The 25,887-nt window shown below is 37.8% G+C and overlaps 1 protein-coding gene across 1 annotated transcript in view; it reads left to right on the top strand.

Moving 5' to 3' along the window:
• Nucleotides 1-25,887, top strand: part of GRID2 (glutamate ionotropic receptor delta type subunit 2) — a 4,699,489-nt gene that overhangs the window by 3,119,114 nt on the left and 1,554,488 nt on the right. Inside the window, exon 9 of the mRNA XM_044061387.1 lies at nucleotides 10,775-10,876. Within this exon, the coding sequence (XP_043917322.1) occupies nucleotides 10,775-10,876 (102 nt within the window). The remainder of the gene's footprint in view (nucleotides 1-10,774; nucleotides 10,877-25,887) is intronic.

Raw genomic sequence — 25,887 nt, 5'->3', positions numbered from 1 at the left:
TAATCTCATCCATATCCAACCTAGCACTTAGTGGAGACATCCATCCTAACCCTGGTCCATCTATGTCCAACCCCTCCTCTCATAATCAGACTACAAACCACATCTTCTCCCAAATCACAGCCAATAGAAAGCAAACCAACCTCTTTCTGTTAAGCCTAAATATAAGAAGCATATGCAACAAGGTGCATGAATTCCATGTCACCATAGACTTCTACTCCCCTGATGTAGTGATCCTTACAGAAACATAGTTAAAACCTCACATTACTAAAGAGCAAATCCTCCCTACCAGTTGCAATATACTAAGAGTAGACCGACTAAACAAAAAAGGAGGTGGTATAGCTATAATATTTAAACAGCATCTAGACATCCAGATCTTAAAGTTAGCAGCTCCCCAAATAGGTACAGAAGAAATAATATATACCAACCTTAAAATAAATCAAAATAAAACCCTAAACATAATAGGTTGCTACTTCCCACCTGGCCAAAACATCCCTCCACTTGAAAACCTCCTCAGCTGGACTACCCACCACCTACCCCAAGAAAATTTAATTCTAGGAGACTTCAACACTGACTGGCAATCCTGTTCTAGCAACCACCCAACCCATCATGTAAACTTTCATGGCTTCACCCAGCTAGTCCAGTCACCTACTAGGATAAATAACTCCAACAAACACACTACCCTTGATTGGATACTAGTCAATAAGAGCCCCAGTCATATATAGCAGGCTGCTTATCTGACAGCCTCAGTGATCACTCCCCACCCTTTCTACTAAGAAAACACCTTTATAAAGTGAAACCCATCATCTACCATCAAATACGCAAAAAAACTAACTTCAACCCTCTCTCATTCAGCTCATCCCTAAAAGAATGCAATTGGCAACCTCTAAAATACCTCAAACTAGATGATGCAGTTGACTACTTTAATAAAACATTCCTAAGCATCCTTAATTACCATGCCCCCATAAGACGTTCCCAAACTAGAGCCCAACCATCCCCATGGCTAGAAAAAAACACTAAGTCTGAAATGAAAAACAGGGATAAAGCCTAGGACGATGGCGCAAAACCAAAAAACCCTCTACTAGGCAAAAATTCCTAGAACTATGCAATAGAACCAAAAAGCTTATAAAACAGGACAAAATCCAATACTTTCCAGTCTGCCCTTACCTCCTCCCAACATAACCCCAAACAATTCTGGTCCTCAATAAACTCCATCCTCCAGCCAGGTAAAGTAAGTACACCCACTCCTAACTTAACTCACTCCATCGAACATATTGCTACCTCTTTCAACAATCACTTCACACAAACCTTACTGTCACTAGCTAGACAACACAACCCCCCCATAAACCCACACCATCAGCTGCAGCTAACAATCTCCCCACTAGCTTCTGTTTCTGTCCTGTTCCTATCTCCAAAATAAAACTATTAACTAAACTTAAACCACCAGATTAGCAGCAGACAACCTCCCAAGTGAATACCTTCAACTTGCAGCTGACACTCTAGCCTACCCCGTATCACTCTTGATTAACAGATCTCTGTCAGAAAGTTATGTTCCCACACTATGGAAGTCTCTCACATAATTCCCCTACACAAAGGAGGCCCCTCCACAGATCTAACCAATTATCGCCCCATAGCTATTCTGTCACCACTCTCCAAAATACTAGAGAGATGCATTCATTCTCGAGTCTCAGATCACCTCCTTGCTAACAACCTCCTCTCCAACACACAACATGGATTCCGACCTAACCATAGCACCACCACTGCCTTACTCTTTCTCTAACACTATCCTACAAAATAAAAATGCAGGTTATCTCTCCTCAGCTACCTTCCTAGACCTCTCTAAAGCTTTCAACATGGTCCCACACAAACAACTCATCTCTCTTCTCAATAACCTATCCTTTTCTCAGCCAGTCATCAACTGGTTTCAGAGTTATCTATCTGACCACCAACAAGCGGTTGTTTGGCAGGACGACCTATCCCCCCAACTACCAGTTTCCATAGGGGTTCCCCAAGGCTCCATCCTGGGACCCCTACTCTTCTCTATTTTCACCAATAATCTAGCCTCAGCCACAACACATGGCACACATACAATACGCAGATGACTCAACCATCATTTGCACAGCCCACTCCCTACCAGAATTGCAAAAAGTCACACAGGAAGCATTTTTCTCTATTGAAACTTAGTTATACAATGCCCAAGTAATACTCAACCCAAACAAAACAAAATTACTAATCTTCCAACCCAACAAACTTACCCTAGACAGCTTTCACTTTAATATCACAGGAAAAGACAAACATCACCATCCATCCTACAGAACACACCAAATTACTACGAGTAGAAATAGACAATAAACTGAACTTTGACATTCACATTTCCATGACCACTAAAAAACTGCACAAAAAACTAGGACCATTATATAGAAATCAGCAACTACATACCAAAGCAGCTAAAATTTCAGTAGCTAATTCTCATCTTATCTCTACACTACTCTATACCTCTCCAGTATTTACTAACCTTAGACAATGCAACCTAAATAAGCTCAAAACCTGCTACAACAAAATCACCACAGGGGCTTCCTACCATACTCACCACTGTCTCTCATTAGCAGAACTGGGCTGGCTAGAGCTCCCACACCTCCTTCAATGGTACAAACTTGCACTCGCCCACAAACTAATAAACCGACCAGTAAAAGTCCCATCTCTCCAGAATCTACTCCAACCCTACATAACCACGAGACCACTAAGATCAGGCCACGAAAACCTCTTACAGGTCGCAAAAGCCAATAACTCTGCTGGAGAAGCATTATTCTCCTGCACTATAGCCCAGCTCTGGAACTCCCTCCCATCCTCAATTACCTCTGTAACTTTTTGCACTCACTTCAAATCCTTACTAAAATCACACTTAAAAACTTGCCAGATATGCCCTTGCAACCCCCCCTCTAATACCATCCACTCCACCCACCCCCTACCTCTCTCGGCCCGCTATCAACAACCTACTCTTAGCAAGCTTAGCTACTCATGTTCCCAGCTACTACCACATAGTACTAACTTCTTGTAGCAACAACTGCTAATGGCTGTTATGTACCTCAAAAACAGATTGTATCAATTGTTCACTGATGAATCTCAACTACATTTGTAACCATGTTTAGTATATGTCACCATATTTTAAAATTGTACTATGTTCTACAGCTGTTTTACATCTATGTTTTATTCTTGTCTTACGTCCTCAGCTGGACTAATGTCTATATTTTACATGCTATGTTTTTTAACTGTATAATGTAAGTAATACTTAATGTGGATCTTTTCTCCCCGGGCCTCCGCTGAAAACGGACCTGTGTCCAGTCACACTTTCCCGGTCAACAAATGTAAATAAATAAATAAATTAAAATAAAATAAAATAAAATAAAATAGTAGAGAGAGTTTGGAGTCAGGGCACTGAGGTGTTTTGACTTCTAAGGTTATAGGTTGAAGCTGAGATGATGAATTTCATTGCCAGAGGAGAAGACTTCTGTTGGAGTAGTCTGGAGAAAAGATCCAAGCAATAAGTTATCTTTAGCTAAAACTGGTAACCAGTTTGCTTTAGGTAGTGTAAAGCAATGATGATCATTTGTAGGGTAATTTATTATGAACTTGCAAAGTCTGCTTGATAAGTTTTGTATAATTGTGTTTTTGTTGGAGCTACACATGAATAGAGGCAGATCATATTCCAATTGAGCAATAAGATGCCGATGGCAGTACTGCAATATAACTTAATATAATAATATATAATGTATAGCAATAATGCATGGTTAGGGTGTAGGTTAATCTGTGACACACCCACAGTTACTAGGATCTGGTTAGGATAAGATTTGGAAATTATGAAGAACTCTGATAACTGAGAGTATGGATGGTGAGAATGCAGGTGTAGAAAGTGAACAAATGCAGAAATGCTCAGGTGATATAAAAGGAGAGCATGAGAAATAATGGAATGAGAAGAGATTAAAGGAGATGGGTCAAGGTACACCTGAAAGAGACTTTTTCCAGAATAATAATGGAAATGATTCTGTGATCATTTAGCGAGATCAAGTAACCTCACATTTACAAGACCAGTTATTGACAGCTAGAGGCTTGATGTCTGGATTGAACCCTTTGGATTGTAAATTCCAATATATTCAGTGAGAAAAGTGTACTCATTGGCTTGTCTACACTGACACCATAGTTTATATACACTTGTGCATCGCTAGAGAGTTTGCAGTATTGAAGCATTTATGGAGTGAAGCTGCCTTTAAGAGTTATTTCCCTATATATTATATTTAATGTAGGAATACAAGTTGTGGTGGGAACCTTGCTCCTTCAGTAATTCTTCTGGAAATTATAAATGATACGACTTCACATTACACTGTATTTTTATTGGGAGAGGTTGCTCAGACTCTCTCAGCTTATTATTACACATATAAGTTAACACTTCAGAAACCATAATAGACCAGGGAAAAAGAGCGCACAGTTAATTTTTTTCTATTTACAAGCTATGCTCTTCTATAAAAAGTGTGTATGTTTTGCTAACTGAACAAAATCACATACCTCACAGTTTTCTGTCAATTTCCTTGCCCTTTCTGAATGTCTTGACAAGTTTTAATAACTCTGTTACAGCATTTAATTTGCATAAGATGTTTTTTAATCATGATGCTATGTATACAGTGGTTAAACACAGTGTGAATAAGCTGAAAACTGGTGTGTGCATATTCTGTGAATGTGTGAAATCTATTTATAATGTATATTTAGCAATAGTGAGCTGACTAATATTATTGCAAATGAGGTACTGAGAATGCACTTTCCTTCCCATGAAACCTTTGCAGACACTGGCCAACAGATGTGACTTCAGGAATGGATACTGTTACTCATTCTTATGATTAGTTTACTTATATACTTTCTGTGTCAGTACCTGACAGGTATCGGCCCCCTTCCTATGCATCTTGAACCAATCATTCTCTCACTGCATGAGGATTCATTGTATGAGGGTAAGAGAGCAAGAGCCAATCAAAGAGGACCACCATCCAGGCAACCATTTAGGAGTCAGGGCCTTTGCCTGTACCACTTTCCTCTACATGTTGCCTTTCAAGTGCCTTTGTGTGCATAAAATTTAAATATATTCCCATAGTCCAGAACTGTTCAGGCTTCAGAATTATACCATAATTATACTCATACCAGTGAATGCATGCCAGCCTTGCCCCCAATGAATGCATATTTCCAGATGCAGGCTAAGAAGATTTTTTACTTAGCGCTTCCTCATCCATTGGTGGTTGTGGGCTCACCTGTCCCTGTGAGGGCCTGCTACTCCCTCCCATTGACTGTGCATATTCATGTCCATGTACTCAATAAGGGCTAACATCATCAATGTGGTAGCACCCAGCCCATGTCCTCAGTTTCTTACTGCCTTCTGGTACCTGCAAACCTACACAGACCAGAAAAAAACATTTTTCTCCTAGCATGGACAGACTGACTTCAGTATCTCACTGTCACTCATCCTCACCTGAGTTCTTTAGTACTGGAGCCATTACTTTATCTTGGATCATCTGGATCATAGTCACTGCTTTAACACTGCATGCCACAGAGCTGGGCTTCCTTCTTCTTTTGATACTAGCTTATGCTTAAATTCATATTTATCTGCATGCATGCATACAAGAAAGCATAAATGCATGGAAAAAATATATGCAATCATATACATGTACTGCCTATACATACACATGAATGATTTTATGCATTCATGCACATTTGCTTTCACTAATGTGGCTACTATTGATCCAGCCAGTCATATTTTCTGTCTCCAGTGTTAATCTCCATTTCATCCAGCTCATTCTGTGGGATGCAAGATGCAGTGTGTAAGGTTCCTTCTAGTTGCTGCCAGCCTGCAGACCACTTACTTGAGCTTGACAGCCAATCAATCTCCAGCTTTTTCAAGCATCACTGTGCAGCAGCACTGGTGCCTGGCATTCAGTAGGACTTACATTTTAAGAGATGACTACTGCGGCATTCAGTAGGCCTTACAGTTGATTAGATGACTGTCGACCTGCAGGCTAAGATCCAGGTATATGCACACACCTGCTAAGATGTCTGTGCACTCTTTATGTAAGCAATAGATTGGCAAATGCATTAGACGCCTGGATTATGATTATAACTGTGATGAAAGGAGATACTGCCAGTACAGCTAACTGGAATTTTGTAAATAATGATATGCCATTGGTGAATATTGAAATGATTTATACAAGATGGTTGTGTTACAACTGTATTAGAACTGTATGTCATGTGTATATCAAGCTGCTTCTACAGACGTGTGTGTTGAAAAGGTATATGGAAAGTGCTGTTTGAAATGTAACTACAGTCTACTGGAAGAAAACAGAAATGTACATGCACTATTGTAACTGTTTAAAAGTATATAGTTTAACAGTGGAAACTGGAATACAGGAGGTTATCCTCAGTCCAGCAAACTTTAGAAAAAAATCTGAAATTAAATTACTTTATAGGCTACACCATAAAGTTTTGAATGCAGCTAAAGACACATAGTCTGTGCTAGGAAGCTTTCTATATTGTTCTTGGAGTGAACTACTTGCTACTTTTGAAGCATGAAGGAATAACATTGTTTTATGACTTGCAGCCTACGCCAAAGATCTGAGGAAAAGCCCTTGTCTGTATATTTCTACAGTTAGATACTAAATCCTACCATCTTCTATCAATGGGAGTTTTGGCCTGGGAACTAGAAGTCATAAGACTAGAAATTATGTCATTCTGCAAGCAAGCTATCAAACCAATAATATTCTGTATGTTAATCTGAGAAGTCTCTTAGTAAGACAAAGTATTCTGCATTATGTCTTGGACCTGACAACAAAAAGAAGACCCATTCGCCACACATCTGACTTGCTCTAGTGAAGTAAGTTTTTAGGGAACAGTACAATTCTCTTATATACACTCAGGAATATAATAAAGCTTACTTTAGATGTTTTTTTTTTCTTTACTTGTGTCTGTACTGCAACATTATTTTAAATATTACCTGTAGTTTTGAACTCTGATGTCACTGTTAATATATATTTAGTATTGTCTTGTTCTTTTATTATTTATTATTAAATATATTCAAACCTTTCATTGTGGCTGACCTGTCTAGAGATATTTAAATTTTGAGAGTACTTGAATATTTATTTGATGAAACTGTGGGACACTCCTAATAGCCTTCCTCTTGGTCAAACTGCCATTTGTATTAGTATTAACATTACACAGTAGGATTGGACACCCTTTGTTAAGGACCTTAAAGTAGCTGATAAGGAGCTGGCTGGTGGCAGTGAAAACTACCTTATAGTGTGGGAAGAAGGGGACATAGCCAGTAAACCTGTGCCAGCCTTTCCAAGGTGTTTGTGTGTGTAAAACAAATCTCTAAGAGTGTGTCTGTCAGCTACTTGGGCAGGGATATGAAGCACTGGTTGGCTAGAGAGGGTGCTGGAGGTTTTGGCTTGGCCACTCAGGTGAGATCTCAACTCTATAGCTGTGCCAGTGGGGCTGGGGAGTTTTACTGGGGATCTGTAGAAAGAGAGAAAAGCCAGCCAAAAACTGAATGTGGTCTCTGTGTGCTCTTAAGGGAAATTGGACTGATGCAGAGAGGTGCATCTGGAAATAGTGTGTGAGTATCTGCGATCCTCCCAGTGAACATCCCCCATTGTTGCCACTGATAAGGATATATGCTCCTTGATTAATGGTCCAATGGAGGGTTTTGTCACTGTAACATTAAGATAAATAGAACTAATTTCTAATCGAATGAAGACAAGGTTATCGAGAACCGGTATGGTATTATTTGATATAAACACAGTACATGATAACATGATCATTGAAGCTGAGACACTGACATAAGTTAGACATGCTGAATTGCAATGTCATTGTCATTACATTTTTTTTTCATTTTGAAATGGACATGAATGCATTATAAGGTGTCAACAAATGAGATAATGTATATCAGACACAGATGAATGTTTGCCTGCTTTTTATATAATGTAGGTAACATTAGCCAAAAAGTTTATTTCATTCTGTCTTCCAGAGAGAACAGAAAACATTCTCATATGGATTAAATAAAAGCACTATTATCAGTATAGGTCTTTTGCTTTACAATTATTACATGGCACATTTTACATCTACGAACAATGTTGAATCTGCATGTTCTGCAATATTTTTCAGTTGGCTCATTACATTATTTCATCAGTTATGTATGTAGTAAGAAGTGTGTGTCTGTACATGGTAAAAATAGTACTGGATGCCCAGGACACTGTGAGATGTGAGCTCAAAAGACAACTTCCTTATATCATTCCTTAGTCTGTAGGAAAAACCCCAAATGCAATTTTGCTTTTATATTGAAGTTATTTGTATTTTTTTGTTTGAATTTTACATTTAGTAATTCATTTATTATACATCTTGTAGTATTTTGTAGTATTGTTTAATGTAAAATTGTACCTCCTCCTATTTAACTAAATAATTGCTATGCTAGCTTGCTAACTTTTTAACTGTGTGGAATTTTGCTGTAGCATTTTTAGGACAATAATGTAAAATTTTTAGATAGAAATCTTATTACACTTTTGTTTGCTAATGCATAGTCCCATTCATAAACAATTACTAACAGTTCACAACACTTCAGCTCTGTTCTGTCAGGTGAATGAGTCAGGATAAGGAGACTTACATATTAGCAGCATGGTGCTTCATATGTATGTAAACTATTTTCAAGGTAACACTGTCTCAAACATTTTCACAAGAACAATCATTTTGTTAGCATGTCCAAAACATGAAAAACAAATAAATGCATGCAATAAAGCTCCCATCAAAAATTAGCTTCATTTAGCTGATGATATACTTATACCATGCTAAATATATTCATACAGGTAATCCTTCTGTTGGCAATTCTAAAAAACTCATCTATTAAAATAATGCTTCTCACCACTATCAATTTTCATTACGTTAATTCAACTGTTGGTATGTTTATGTGGATTGACTTTATTTTATTGGGGTCCTATGATAATTTTATGTGTTTTATTTTTATTTTAATAAACCTTTGTAGTTGCACAATGTTTTGTTTTTGTGTACTGTATCTTCAAATGTACCCTCATGCAATGCCTGGCAAAGTCATTGTACTATATTAGTGCATGTATGGATAATTGTGTAATCTGACTTCTAGGTTAGAGCTTGTGTTTTCTGTTACTACTGAGATTTTTGTTTCTCCTTCATGTTATTTACTTTCTATCAGTTCCTACATTTATTTATTTTCTGTTTGTGGAAGTCATGCTTCAGAATGTTACTTTTATCTTTTGGGGTGTCTTTAATTGTTCCTGATCATATAATGTACTTAAATTTGAGCTTTAGCACTTTCATTAGTGTAAAGTTTAGTTAATCTGTGTCAATGTTTCATACTTTTTTATGCAGACTTTGTAATAGATTTGAATTGTGTACTGCATTTTTGTTTTTGTTTTTTTTTTTTTCTTTTATTTCCAGTATTTGTGTGCTTGACAGTTTTCTCTGCTAAATGACTTTTTGAGGTACTAGCAATTTTTTTGGATTTTAACGTTTTTCAGGGAGTAAAGATCTGCAACTGAGTATCATGTCTAGGTGACCTGCTCTAGCTTAATTTTTGTGCATGGAACAGATTGGATACATGGGTAGCTGAAAGTCGGATTAGTCAGTTTTCCTTGCCTATTTAATAATTGTAGTTATATGCACAGGTGGCATATTAACTAAAATGATAGAAATGTAAATTATGTTAGCTTCACTGAGACTGTTATTACTTTTATGGCTCGCATAATGTGCATGTCAACTATTGTCATAGTAGTCTACCTCAAGTAGATTATGAATCAAACTCGATTAAGTCATATTCCTGAACTATCCAGTTCTTGCTCTGTGGCTCTGGAATGAATTAAACAAATTTATTCCAAGAGCAGTTTATAAATGTGTTATTTTTCTGAGCTGCCTGCTTCTTGTGCAGTGACCATTGATGTGAAACAAACTAATTTATTATTCCTAGTGCAGTTTCTGCAGATGTTAATCAGTGTCATCTTACTAAAGTGGTATATTTAAGTGCAGATAATTTATAAGTTGAGTATATAGCCATGATTAGCTGAGCATTTGACTGTTTTAATGTTTGGGGAAATGATCACTAAATGGTTCTTATACAAAAATTTAGAATACCTCTGAATTATATAGGTGTGTCTTCAATAAATGTAGTCTATCTTGAGATAATCTGGTCTAAGATATTTTCCATGCGGTAATACAGCGTTTTAACATAGTAGTACTGAATGCAGAATGACATAATCACGAGGCTATAAAAAAGTGAAATAAATGTGAATTGTACTGCCATTGCAAATGAATGTTGTAAAACAAGCTGCGGTTATGTGAAACAATATAAAAAAGCTCTTACAGATTTATTTTGCAAGCATTAAAAAAGGGCATGATATTACTCTAAACATTTAGTAAGCATTAACAAAATACGACATACATTTTAATACACCACTACTTCAATACTATTGTTAAACCAGATTTAGATTGCTTTAGTTCTAGAATGGCATGAAGACATCTTTTTGAAATAATGTTTCTGCATCAGTTAACTTATGATGTCTTTAATCTATATTAAAGAAAAAATTCACACTGTCATAATGTTCCTTGTTTCACAAGAGCAAATGCATCCTCAGGAAATATTCCACTTCTAGAAATACAATAATTTCTCACATGTATCAGAAGTTTTCCTTCCTATACTTCATTATATTATTATTTTGTTTTATAGCTGGGATCATGGAATCCAGTAACAGGCCTAAATGGGACACTGACAGACAAAAAGCTTGAAAACAACATGCGAGGAGTGGTATTGCGTGTAGTAACTGTGCTGGTAAGAAAACAGGTTCACGCTTTTTCAGCTAATACTGTCTTTTCTTGTGTACTAACAAGTTATTGACTAAATTTGTGAGAAAAAGATTAAAAAGCCACAGTTTAATGGAGAACTTAGAGCAAATTCAATGCAATGCAGTTTGGACTCTGTTTCTCAATATTAAATCAATACTGCATTTCCTAGAGAGATAGGAGTTTTATCAATAGAGTTATATACTTTGAAAGAAAATGTAAGAAAAGTAGGTCATTTACAGAGCACACACCTGTGAAGATGTTGACTTCAATTCTCTTAGAGCTAAATGTTCAATAAAGATCAGCTGTCTGGCGTCACCAATGTACAGAACACATAGACATGGTGTATTTTTGAGAAACATACTTAAAGTCTCTTTAGAGATTTGGAGACTCTGACTAGTTCCTGTTCATTGCAATTCTTTAGTTGTCAAATGTAGTCCTTTCTTAACAGATAAACACTCATTGTAGCTTTGCCAGTGTTTTAAGTTTTTTTCGGAAATCAAAAGTGGTAAGCCATTTTAGTACCAAAATGTATAGACTTCCTGAAATTGTTTTGTAACATTAATGTTACCTGAAAACTGGAATTAAGTGAAACCAGAAAAAAGATAGTGTAGAGTTTTTTAGTCTGCTAATATAATCACACCATTGGTTAAACTCAAGTTACAAGTATTTCTTTACTTATTGTTTTGAAAACCAGAAGGTTCGGATGGGCAGTGTACATTTATATTGGAATCCTAGGAGGAAAATCTTAATAACAACATAAAAAGTATAACCATTATGACTAACGCGAGCAACATCAACACAAAACAGTCTATATTAATGAAATGCAACATAAATAAAGGACAATAAAGTATTAAGCTACAGTAATAGTAATGAATATTTACACTTAATAGACTGCATTCAAATAAGTACAGTATAAATATTTATACATTTTGGTTTAATGGAAATACAAAGAAAATAAGAATATAGGCCAGGAGAAAAAAAAATACAGGGTAAGAAGATATGAACTGAGAGGAGCTAGAAGTAGAGAATAAATAATATCTGTAGAATGGAGTAGAATAGAAAATAAAAATTAGGTGATATTAATAAAAGGTCTGCATCTGGCTTATAAGTGGAGATGATAGCTGCAAAAATATAAGAAGTCTTAAGGGATGCCAGATTGGCTTTTACTTGTATAACTAAATCTATAGCAAGACTCTGGGCTTAAATTGCTCTAGAGCAGAACAACACCTGATTTTAGCAGATAATTTGATTTAGAGTTTTGCACAATGAACTAAAAATATACCCAAATGTAATTTTGGATTTAAGGACTTGTAGAAAAAGTATATCAAAAGACTGGAAAGATTTTGTTTTAGTCAGAGACTGAGCATTTGAGTCTGTGGAGTGATGCATTATATTGTACAAAACTAAATTCTATCATGAATAATAGTCAATATGCAGTGATTGGACTGAGTATATATGGAGGTAAAAGTTAAGCTATTCTGTAGTAATTTGTAGTGAACCTGGGTGAGGTAGTCTAAGAGTTTTAAAATTGTTAATAAAGTAGCAACTCCAGTAGTGGAACAGCATTTATAATTGTGGATTTAGTATGTTCATAAGTTCATAGGTGTGTACTAGGCTAATGGCCCTGGAGCCTTTACAAGCCTAGCCCATAGGATTACCCTAGCATCATGCCACCTGACCTTAGTGTCTAGTGCCTCTGTCGAGCAGAGCTACTGGAGTGATCCCCAGGGTGAATTTTCTATTTCCCATCCACTCAAGACCTGCCTTGTTTGACATGTGTGGGAAGTCTATTCCATAGCATGGACAGTCTCTGGGTTATGAACCTGTCCCTGCAGCTTGTTCTGTTGATTGTGGTAATGAGGTAGAGGTCTTTGGAGTGTGTGGTTTGGCGGGATTGGGATTTCTTTAGATGTAGCATTTCTAACCGAGCTGGGTCAGACATGGCTTTGTAAGTCAAGCAGAGATCGCCTAAGTAGGCGATATAAGACAGAGAATAGTTGGAATTTTTTGAGTCTGTCCATATAGGACAAGTGTTTAAGGCCTAGGATCTTCTTTGTGAGGTACTTTGTAGCCTCTCCAGTTGTTGCAGGTGTGTAGTGAGGGACATGGCAAATGGGGCATTGTACTCGATGACTGGCCTAATGAGGGAAGAGTAGAGGGAGACAATGACCTCTTTCTTCTTGGATGCAAAACCCTTAGTAATGAGATATGCCACATAGAAGGACTTTCTGACCACAGTGGCAATGTGGTGGTCAAAAGAGAGGTTGCTGTCAACCTGTGTTCCCAGATCTTTTATAATGCCTTCTGTGTTCAGTGGACTACCATCGATGTGGTAATTCATGGGAACTGGGTTTTTCTCAAAGGGGATGATGACACATTTTTTGGCATTGAGCATAAAGCCATGGTTCTGACACCAGTCATTGGTCTCAGTGAGGCCTTTCTGTAGGAAGTCAACATCACTTGGGGAGTTAATTATAGCTCCCAACTTGCAATCGTCTGTGAGCTTTGTCAGCCAGAGTCCCTTTGTGTTGGTCTGGACTTCAGAGAAGTAGATACCAAACAGGAGAGAACCCAGGACCGAACCCTGTGGGACTCCACTCGTGACTGGTTGTCAGTCTGACTTGGAGTCAGCTAGTTTCACACTGTGGGTTCTATCTGTAAGCCATTTTTCAGCCCACCTATTGATATAGGGGTTGATGCCTAGCTTAGTGAGTTTTTCTGTGATTCCTGAGTGGGTAATGGTATCAAAGGCCCTGGCCAGATCATAGATAGGCTGTATAAACCACCTTGCCTTCAGCCACAGCTCTGGTGACTGACTCAAAGAAGTTGACCAAGTTGAGCAGGCATGATCTACTCTTCACAAAACCAAACTTTGTGGGATCCAGAGTTTGGAGATTCCCTATATCCTTGTTTATAAGGACCATGATGATGAGCTCCATAGTATTGCATATCGGACTCATCAGGCTAATGGGGCGGTATTTCCCAGGGTCTGTAGTTGCTCCTCCTTTGTGGAGAGGGATGACTGTAGCAGTGTGCCATTCACTAGGGACAAAGCCTGAGCTGAGGCTGTGATTGAACAGGGTACACAAGTGAGATGCCAGTTCACTCTGTAGTTCATGTAGAACACAGCCAGGGATATTGTCAGGTCCCATAGAAGCTGTATTCTTGGCCTTGGACAGTGCTGTTTTAACTTGTGCAGCAGTAATACAGGGTGCCTGGCAATCTACTGGTATTGTGATTGGTCCTTTGATGGGGGAGTGAGGAATAACATTGTCACTGAATCTGTTGGTCAGTATATTGGCAATATCTGTTTGCTCGGTATAGGAGGTACCATTGTGCAATAGCTCAGAACAGATCTGGGAATTTTCATGGAGATTCTTTATATACCTATAGAAGACCTTGTGGTTGTCTTTACTATCTGCTCCAATTCTGTTTTCATAGCTAGCTTTAGAGGATTTGATAAGGGATATCAACCTTTTGTTGATGCTGATAAGGAAGTTTTTCCAGTCTTGGGACTTCACCTTATTCCACATCAGTTTCTTCCTTCTGTTGTAGGTGACCACTAGATTGGCTTCCTTTTTTTGTAGGAGAGCATCTTGGTTCTATTGGGTATAGCGAGATCCATGCATTTGTGTACGTGTTCGTACAGTGCATTGGTGTATGATTCGGTGGTCATGCAGCTATTCTCCATTTGTATGGGTGTCGTGAAGTTAGCCACCTCTATTTTTAGGAGCCCAAAGTTAGCTTTGGAGAATTTTTCATGGCAGTTACCTTAGCTGTGGAGGAGGGGCATGGGAGGGATGTGGATTTCCAAGGTTATTAGTTTGTGGTCAGATCTAACCAGGGAGGAGTTGACTATTGGTGTAGAACAACGGTCACCCATGTTAGTAATGACCAGATCAAGGATGTTGCTACCTCTAGTGGGGGTAAGAACGAGCTGGTCCAGGGCATTGGAATTAATGAATTCCAAGAAACGTTGGGCAAGTGTATTGGTACATGAGTCATTTTCCCAGCTAATGGAGGGGTAGCTGAAGTCACTGAGTATGAGAGTGTTAGGTTGGACCATAATATTCTCCAGGGTGCTTAGGAATGGGGAGTGTGAGTCTTGGGACATGGTTGGGGACCTATAGCAGGCTATGACCTGAGTCGCTTTCTTACCCAATGTTAGCTGCACCTGAAGCATCTCTGATGAGTTATGTTGGACTACCAGTCAGGTGGTAACAAATGTGGCCACCCAGCTCTTCCACCTATGCCTCTTAAAATTGATATAACCTTGTATGTAATCTTACCCCACTATATAGTCAAAGTACTTCCAAGCAAGTTATCTTTCAGTTAATGCTGAGAAGTGAGGGTCTGAGCTGTTAAGGAGTTGCTTCCTATAGTCAGGAGTACTGAGTTTGATTAATTTCACTCTTATTTGTCCACTGTAACTTTAAGCTAGTCACATGACCAGACAGTGCTCTTGAGTTGTGCCTGAAAAGCAACCCTTGTGTCCAGTAGGCTTACCTGGTTAACGACTGTAAAAAATAAAATAAAAGAATATAAAGTGACCCTTCCCCTATGGTCATGTATGATTTATAGACTTTGCACAAGCTGAACAATTGGTGATTCAGTGGGGTAACTGACAGGACCTGAACCATATACATGCAGATGGTATATTACGTGTGATTACAGCAGTCCCCATCCCCTGATCACGCTAGATCTGTCGCTTAACTAGTAGAGCTGAACAGCATACCAGCTCACAACCCTGGATCCTAGCATTACCATAATAGTTGTGTTTATACCCAGTGAATGACAAATGTGTATAAATCTCTACTAGGCATAATACTGGGGAGCAGCCTAGTTAGGAATAGCTACTTAGAAAGGTATAACATACGTAGTATCTGCTTGCTAAGTTATATTCTACCTTGTTCAGTACTAATTCCCTACTATAATATGTTGTGCTGTCATGCTATACAAAAATTCCCCCATCTCGAGCTCGGGTGCATACTATGTGTACTATAACTGACATACTAAGATTGAGATTGTACGATGTAGTGTGCGACGTGTTACTTATTTGCATTTATGTCTTGATAACTGAAATGTCCATATGGGTTGAGAATCACTTTCAGAGGAAGTCTACTATTTTAGAGATTTACTTTGACATCCATCAATCTCAGAGATGGTATGTATAAGTGATAGGAATGTATGTAGTGTATGGAGGATAAGCCCTGATGCAAAAATATTTACAATATGTTTCAGCAAGTTTTGAGTTTCCTTGTAAATTTTAGCGTTTCCTATTTAGTAAATCCCCTTTTAGTTCATGTTACTACTGCATTTTAATTTTGGCTGGAAACTGAACAAAACATTACATGTAATCATTGCTGTTTTCATAACTTACCTTTTTAGGTAACAATCCACCCCCCCCCCCCCCCCCTTGAAGCACTGTACTGGTTTTACATTTTCCCATTTACTAAAGGGGAGGGACTCAAGGAAGTCTGAGTTAGCTTGTTATTATTCAGAAAGGAATAACATTTTCCATGGTAGAGGATTCTTGAATCTCAAAGCCATCCTTATGTAAGAGGTTACAGTACTCTTAGCACTACAAGTATCACAGATACATTGATTAAATTATCATATCAATATTCCCAGGAGCAGTGAAGGAGTCTGGTATTTGCTGCTATTTACAGCCTTGTTGTACTGTCTCTTTGTTAATGATGTAACAAAGAATTACAAGGCTATACCTGTTTTTCATTCTGTGCGCTTGATTTAGCATACGGTTTGTCCTAAGTGCTTTTGTTATGTTCAATTTAAAGTACTACCTCAGAAGAAGCAATTGATAAATCACACTGCTTGCTGATTTTTTTTCGTCTACATATATTGTAAAATGTTTTGCTTACTGCATTTTAATTAAGCACTCTGCTTTTAAGAGCACTTTAGAATTTTGTGTTACTATGGCATAAAACACTATTGATACGCATTTTTTTCATGATAGCCTTTTTTGTTTGTTATTTGAGGTAGTAGTTTTTTAATACCAAATTCCTGTTGTGTCAGAGTGCTGTTAAGTAACAGTAAATGTTAGTTGTCTGCATTCATTTTGAGATTTGTCTCTTTAATGCTTTTTACTTGATAAGAGATTTTTTACCCTGCTGGAGTTTGGAAAAATATCTGTGATACATTGCTAGTGCTGTTAGATAACCATAACATCATTATCACAGGTGATAAAATTTCTTTATGCATATACAGTTTGGCAGAGCAGCTCCCAGTTTGGCAACCTTAGCCAGAGATCTGGTGCGAATCTGAACTAAGTCCAAGGCATCCTCTGTGTTCAACAAAATATAAGTATATTCTAAATTTGCATTGTACTTTTTTGAACTGCATTTTCACTAATTGCAGATTCATTTTTTGTTGTTCTATGGCTGTGACTATTTTTTTATGCACTCTGAATTTCTAGTACTTCTGCATTGCACAGCACAGGCTTGATTCAAATTTGCTGAATCTAATCTGTTTGGTATTTATTGAACTCTAAAACCAGCCATCCTACATTAAGATGGCCCTCTTGCACCCTTGTGGGAAATATGTGCAGCCTAGGACCCATCTGAGTTGAGGACTATTGGAATAAGAGTCAGTTTTTGGCTTTCCCTTTGGCTAGTTTGTGTTAAACTTGTTAAACTTCACTTGTATTTAAGTACTGCATTTGTGCGAAGCTGCACGCCATGCAACAGGGTTTAGCACTGCTGTGTATAGATGCCAATGCTTAAAAACATAATTTTTCCCTTGATATCAGCTGGAAAACCCTCCTTAACTCCACTGCCTCTCTGTAAGCAGCACAGTTGTGCATTGCTACCCAGCGAGCAACTCAGCTGTGCATTCTGAGGTGCTGATGCAGTCTTACTCCCTCTAGCCCTGCTCAGAATAGCTGCTTTTTTAGCCTCACAAGTAAACCTTGATCCATCTAGCCCATCCCCACTAGTTACTACAATATATACCTGCCATAATGGATGGACAGTTTCCCACCATTTCTCCAGCCAACCTGATTGACATGGGCATCATAAATCAATGCAGCAATTACCTTATGTATACTGACAACCACTTGCTCCTAAAAAAAACAAATACAGTATGTGAGAGATGCAACTATACCATGAAACAGAATCAGTTCTCTCATGTAACAATAAACAAGACATGCAACAGGTTATCAGCACACACAACTCACCTCTCACTAAAGATAATGTCAAGACATAAACCTACACATGCAGAGGTACTCACTGAGAGCCTACCAAAAGACCAGAGACCTCCCAAGTGCAAACAACATACACATACTGGTACATGAACAGAATCCCTCACTACACATAACAACATACATATCAGTGTCTTAACAACTATGCCCCTAAGGCAAAACACCTCAAAACCTAATGTTCTAGCTATAGGTGACTCAATAGTGAGACACACAGATGTTTCCCTCACCAGGCTGAACAAGAAGAAGGTGACAGTCAGCTGCCTGTCAGGTGCCAGTATCCATCAAATCATGCACGCACTCAAGTTGCTGTACAGCAATTAGCATTATGACTTTGACATGGTACATGTTGCTATGAATGACTTGAGACATACCTCTCTGAACTATATGAAGAGCGACATGACCAAACTCTCAGATTATGTGTCCCAGTCAGGTATAACTCTAGCCCTAAGCAGCATTCTACCTTCACCTGGGATGGCGCCACAATTACAGACTAAAAATGATTGATTTCAATAATTGGCTTAGCTACTAGTGTCATTCCAGGGAGATCCAGTATCTGTCTGCCTGGGAAGACATGCCTGATAGACCATGCTGCTTTGCCAGAGATGGCATTCACCTGTCTCCTCAAGGCTTTCAGATATTTTCAAAGATACTTGCCTCCCTCATAGTGCCTTTTTTAGGCAGTGTCCAAACAACACTAAAGACAAACTTAAGTTCATGCTGCTTAATGCTAAGAGCTTAAACAGTAAACTGCACTCCCTGGAAGCACTCCTCACCTTGGAAGATTCTGACGTTTGTGCAGTCACTAAGACTTGGTTCAGTGCCACTGAGAGAACCCCTGCTGTACAAGGATATAATGCCTTTCTCTCATTCAGACTCCAGAACGAGTGTGAAAGAACCAAAGATGGAGGTGTGTCTAACTTCATTAATTCCAAATACAGTTTGTGACTGGTGAAACAGTATGACTCTCTTGAGCTACTCCAGGTCCAATTAACTATAAGAAAAATACTCCTCCACATCATCGCTAGCTACAGGTTCCTCAAAATGAACCAGGAGAAGCACACTGCCTACCTGGACTTACTAGAATCAGTCAGTATACAGCCAAACACCATGGTCATGGGAGGTTTCAACTATCCTTCCATCAGTTGGGCATCAGACATGAGCACAAACATGATCACTGCAAGATCCCTGGACTTTGTTAATTCAAAATGCCCTGGAACAGTTGGTCTGCATAGGGCTCAAATGTCCTGGACCTAGAGCTCACCAGCATGGGGGGATTACTGCACTACCCCCCCCCCCATGTGTTGCCCTCCCTGGTAAGGTCAGACCATAAATCTGTCTCATTTGAGGTAAAGCTCAAACCTGACACCCCCACAGAAGTAAAAAAAAAACAGAAATTTTCTCCAAAGCAAACTATTGCGTACTAAGTGATGGGATAAAAACTTTCAAAGCCCCTGGCAACATAGCCATCAATGACTCCTATGCAGAGGAGTACACAAATGCCCTATATAGCCACTTAAACAAATGCATTGACTCGACTGTACCCAACAGGAATAAAACCAGGTTGTCCTATAAAAACAAGCTGCCCTGGTGGACTGCAAGTTTAAATAATTCATACAACAAAAGAAAGAAACTGATAACTAAGAATAGGAGGGAACGTATTGAGCAGGGGAAGAATACCCTCCATAACTTGAACAAGCAAATCAAATATCTTGTTAATTCCTCTAAGGCTAGTTATGAGGCTAAATTAGCACCACCCAGCTAAAGACAATCATAAGACATTCTTTAGCTATGACCGGACCCTAAAAGGAAATGCCCAGCGGTGTTCCAAACTTATAGTTGATGGTAGCATTAACACTTGAAGCTGAGACAATTACCAACGTGATAGCTGACAGATATGGCAATAACTTCATCCCCTGTCCCCATCAGACATACCCCAAAGCATTCCTGACACCAGTCCTCTACCGAGTATCTCCAAAGACCAGGTCATACAAGCATGCCGCACGGCTAAAAACAGGGTCTCTGTGGGACCAGATAACATCCCAGGCTGCTTACGAAATGAGCTAAAACAAGACCTAGCAGAACCACACAGAACTCTCTTTTACCATAGCCTGAGAACTTACTTTGTCCTGGGAGAGTGGGGAACAGCAACAGTAACCCCCTTGCACAAAGGGGGCGCATCAACTGACCCTGAGAACTATCAACCCATAAGCTTAACCAGCCTTACCTGAAGGCCATGGAAAGAACCATCATGGACCTTATCCACAAGCACATAGGTGACCTTCAAACCCTTGACCAAGCCTGTTTGGTTTTGTCAAGAGTAGATGTTGCTTATTAAACTCAGTGGACTTCTTTGAGAATGTCACTAAAGCCCTGGATGAGGGTAAAACAGTCCATACCACCCATTTTGATTTAGCCAAGGCCAGTGACACAATCCCCCATTCAGGTATCATAGAGAAACTGATTAACCCATACATTACTAGATGGGTAGCCAACTGGCTTACTGACAGAACACACCCTGTGAAAGTTGGGGATTCCACATCCAACAGTAGTCCAGTTACTAGTGGGGTACCACAGGGATTTGTGTTGGACCCTATACTGTTCAGAATCTATTTCTTTGACATCCAGGCAAAGTTAAATGGCCTGTGGCTTACCAAGCTTGCAGATAACTGTAAATTGGGTGCAGTCGTAGACTCTCCCCATGATGTTAACATATTACAGAAAGGGCTAACACAGACAAATGATTGGTGTCAAACTCACGGACTAAAACTTAAAGCAAAAAAATTCCTCATTCACCCCTTTGGCAAAGAAGTAGCTTTTGCTAATTATGGTAAAGTGATCACCCTTCTAAGCTCAAACTCAGTGGTGTGAGACTTGAGAACACAGGTTGATAGCAATCTAAATGTCAATTGCCATGTGTCCACTGTGGTAAGAAAAGCATTCTACATTGTGCATCTCATAAATAAGGGAATCGCATCCAAGAACATGGAGGTTATAGCTTCACTGTACTCAGCCTTAATCATACCATTAATAGAGTACAGTGCTCCCTTCTGTATGTACCTCACCAGACAGCTGCAGCAACTGGGGAGACCACAGAGGTTTCTAACTAAGAGAATCCAGGGCCTCCAAAATATGACATAAGTGGAAAGACTGAAAGCCCTATTACTGAACTCTGTATCATACAGGCTGCTGAGAGATGACCTGTGTCTGGCCTACAGAGCAGTCTTGGACCCTGCCCTAATGAAAACGTTAGACATCTGCAAATCAAATAGGGCAAGAATAACTCACTCCGGGGATCTCAACCTACCCTGTGACATTAACAGAACATGCTGGAGAGACAGATATTTCTCCCAGTGATTGCTGCTCCTCTGGAATAAGCTCCCACTCCATGTGAAACAGATCTCCTCAATGAACCTATTCAAACCCAGCCTTGACAACTGGATGGGTGACCATAAATTCACCCGGGGGTAGCACCTATGTCCCTAATGGACAGGGGTAGTCAGTGCTGATCACAGAATCACTCTGCTAATAATGACCATCTAACTATGGTCAATAAAGGTACTCAGGTTTTTACATGGCTATGCTTGTAAAGGTCCTAGGGCCATTAGCCTAGTAACCTCCTACAAACATATGAACCTATAAATTAAAATTTTCTTTAAAAAATTCCAAATGACCCTAAATTTCTAACTTCATTAGAATAAATGTGTGCAAACTAAAATATGTACTGTTTGTACTGTTAGTTCTCTTGTCCTGAAGGGATGATTCAGTTCATACCTCACGGTATCTCTTCGCTAATGTGTAAAACCAATCTCAAATGATACCTCACGGTATCTCTTCCTAGAATTGCAAAAACAGTAGTGGAAGGCTAATGTGTAAAACCAATCTCAAGTGATAAAAACACACACAAAACAGAAACAACAGTACCAGTGCATTAAAATTGTCTAAGGAAGCGCAAACATAAAAGTTAAGCACTTTTGTTCCTTTAATTAGAAGACCATCAAAACTCAACAACACCTGTTCATTCGTAAAATTCAATGTATTCTAAATACATACACAAATTTCATCACTATAATGAAGCAATCACATGATGAACCATATGGACCTAAATAAATAATATACTTAATACATGACAGTAATATGAGGTAGACATATTAATTATAAAAATTACTATAATTTAAGACATATTCATATATAAGTATAAAAAGTTACTATAATTTATTGTGATTTCAAAGTTTTTGTGCTTTTAATAAACATTTTAAATTAATGGAGTCATTGTGCCCTGTTTTTTGTTGGCTCTAAAAGCAATTTGCCATTTCAACTCCTTACTCTCCAGCATACTAAGACTATCACCACCAAATGGTATTTAGCCACAAAATCAATTACCAAAAGCATTTTTTTTTCAAAAAATCCTTACATTCAGCAACATGTTTGGCTAATGCATTAGTAAAGTGATAATTCTTCACAGCTAGAAGATGTTCATATATTCTCTGCGATAATTGGCTCATCATTTTACCAATGTAAAATGCATCACAGGAATCACGCATAATCAAAATATACTACACCTGCAGAATTACACTTACATCTACCTTTTACCAAAATTTCTTTATCAAGATGTTTCAACTTGATATACAAAGTCTCATTTATAAATCTACAATATTCATACAACTAACATCTACATTTACCAAAGAGGTTAGACAATTTAATGTCATAACTATTTTTTTCTAAATGAGACTTGATATTATAAATCTTTTTTGTAATTGAAACTAGGAATGTTTCCAAATAACTAACTAGCTCAGTGTTACCTTGCATAATTCTTCAATTGTTGTTAGCCATGTTTTACTTTTCTCAATATTAAGAGATATTGGTGTTGGAAGAGATCTAGAAAATGAATTATTGTCATTAACCAAATTTTTAATCTGATGCCCATGATATAGAATAGGTGCAGACTTACAATTTCTGTAATTAATGACTTGGTTACTAAAGCTTTCCAATCTCATCTGATTATTAACAGTGCAACCACATTGTAAAAGCCACTTTTGTTAATAATCAAGTGACTTAACCTAGTAAACTTCCCCTGATAATATTCCATGTCGTAAAGGGGGGTACTGACTAGTAACAAAACAAATAATTATTCACAAGTGTATTTTTATAATAAATATATTCAAACATAATTTATTATTCAAGCTTAGTTCTAAATCTAGATAATGTACTGTATTACATATTTCACTAGTTACAAAAGATGAAAAGGTTGTACTTGTTTTCATGTCATTAAATAATATAAAAAAGTAATTATGTGTACCTGTCCATAAAATTAATAAGTAATCAAAGTATCTTTTATATAGTATAATTTTATTGCAGTATTGATGTTTGACTAAAAATTACTGCTCTCACCAGGTCATCACTAGGTTTGCAAAAACAGGTATCATACAAGCACCCATGGTGACACCTTTTTCTGCCAAAAATATAATTGTTTAATTAAAAAAACTGTTACCCAAAACTATGTCAAGCAACATATTAGTAGTATTAATAAATTCATTTCTAAACATTGTGCAGTCAGTTAAATCATTTCTAATATATTCCATACCAGTTGTTTGTTGGATAGATGTATATAGTGACACAACATCTAATGTAATAAACATGGTTTCAGAACCATTCAATTTCAAATTACATATGTTGACTACCAACTATTTACATCTTTTATGGTAGAATTTTCACTGATATGAAAAATCTTTGGCATTCCTAAGATTCTTAAATGTCAGACTGCCACCCCCCCCCCCCATAGTTACTACAGCATTTGGTAAGACTGAACCATTTCTATTTTTCTTGATCATGTATTAAGTCCTATAGTGCAGATGGTACAGTCAGTGTTCTATCTCAAGGAGTCATGAGAATGTTGGGAATTAAGTAATTTGAGAGTAAATGATTCTGAAACCAGTTTATTCCATTAGATATTGTGTCACTATATACATCATTCCAACAATAGACTGGTATAGAGAGTATTAGAAATTATTTAATTTGCTGGAAGCTTATCCACCCGAGGTAAGATAGGGGTGCTCAAGGATATGTGACAATATCTGAATAATGTCACTTTACATTGTGAAAGTGCATTTTTATTATATGACATGTTGATTGCATAATTAAGCTGTCATTTCTAAACTGAGTAAAGTTAGGAGCAGTCATGCCCTTGGCAATCATAACTATAATGACACAGAATTTAGTCATAGCTGCAGCTGACATTGGATTTGATTTCTACAGATTGTGTGAAATTATGCTGACCTTCCAACTAATAAAACTGTGGTTAATAGATGTCTGCGTGTGTGTCACTACTTGCACTTATATTAATTTATGCATTTTATGTTCATTAGTTTTATAGCAAATATAATAGTTGAGCAAATAGTCAAATTCTTCCTGATTTGATTGGGCACAGATTCGTCTTCCACGTTTGAACACTTAGGCATCTGTTTGGCTTCTGCAGAAACTTTTAAACTTCCTAGTAAAAACAACATTGTCTTCACCCATCAGTCTCATCAAGGATTTCATGAACTCCACCTGTGTATGCATAAATGTCTGTGATAGAAATGGAGTTTTCATTTTAAGGTACTTTACACAATATAAAATGGGCATTCCTTCTCATTAATCATCTTGGCATTTTATATGGGGTTGTAGAAAATGAATTTATATTTGTATAAGTTAATTCTGACATATGTCTTATTCACTAACTTTACCACCTGACATCTCCTCTCCTTTCAGCTTTTCATTGTCTCTTGGTGTCTGCAAAAATGTATAACTCAAATTTTGAAGAAAGGTTCACATTTAATGTATTCTACAGCAGTCTTATATTTTTTGTACTTTGTGACATGAATACGAAATGTAGCTTAAAGGATGGTGGCACATTCCATAGTGTTTGGTAACAGAATCTGATATAAACTTATAAATGCTTGCTGTGGGAATGTGTGGTTAAATGGTGACCTAAACCACTCTGGTAACCTGGGTGGCATCAAAACCCAATAACAAGAACCATTTTGTTAACAGAAAGTGAAATAAAGTAATGGTGAAGTGAGTAAAAACAAATGTGAGGTAGTGTCAGTGCCATACTACAAAATGTTACTGAAGCCATCTCTTAAGCCTGTGAGCAGAAGAAATGGATAAGATCTTTTAAATGATGACATTCAAAATGTTGCCATTTATTCATGCTTGCACAAAAATTTTGTAGGCATGAGTGTTTAATATTTATGCAAAACTACCACAAAACAATGCAGTTACTTATTAGTCTGTGTTAGTCTGAATCAGACAGAAGAAGTGTTCATTGAATGTCAGCCAGCTTACTGTCTAGGCATAAATGAAGATTGATTGCAACCACATTTCAAGTTCATAGTGTCCTTTCTGACAGCTACAGTACTGAATTAAGCAGTACCGTTATGTAATAGCTACTGTCTGACTTTTCAGTACTGACTTTGTGAGTGTGTGTGTGTGTGTGTGTGTGTGTGTGTGTGTGTGTGTGTGTGTGTGTGTGTGTGTGTGTGTGTGTGTGTGTGTGTGTATGATTTGCAGCAGCCTATTGCTAATTTAATTCTGAAGGCCAAAATTCATAATTAATAGTTCATGTTGTTTCATTGCACTTATTTAATCCAGTTCTGTACTTTGCTTTTTATTTATATAAAATAAATTACTGCAGCTAAATGTCACCTGCTTTGTAGTAATATATCTGCATTTTTCAGGAATTGCAATACTTGGAACTGAAACTTCACTCACCAGTTGAGTTTTCATTTGTACAAACAAAGCTG

The sequence above is a fragment of the Protopterus annectens genome, chromosome 2.part0 (assembly GCF_019279795.1).
Source record: "Protopterus annectens isolate FY-2018-M chromosome 2.part0, PAN1.0, whole genome shotgun sequence".
Classification (NCBI taxonomy): domain Eukaryota; kingdom Metazoa; phylum Chordata; order Ceratodontiformes; family Protopteridae; genus Protopterus; species Protopterus annectens.
The sequence above is the reverse complement of the archived record's forward strand: the minus strand, read 5'-3'. Positions and strand labels throughout refer to the sequence as shown.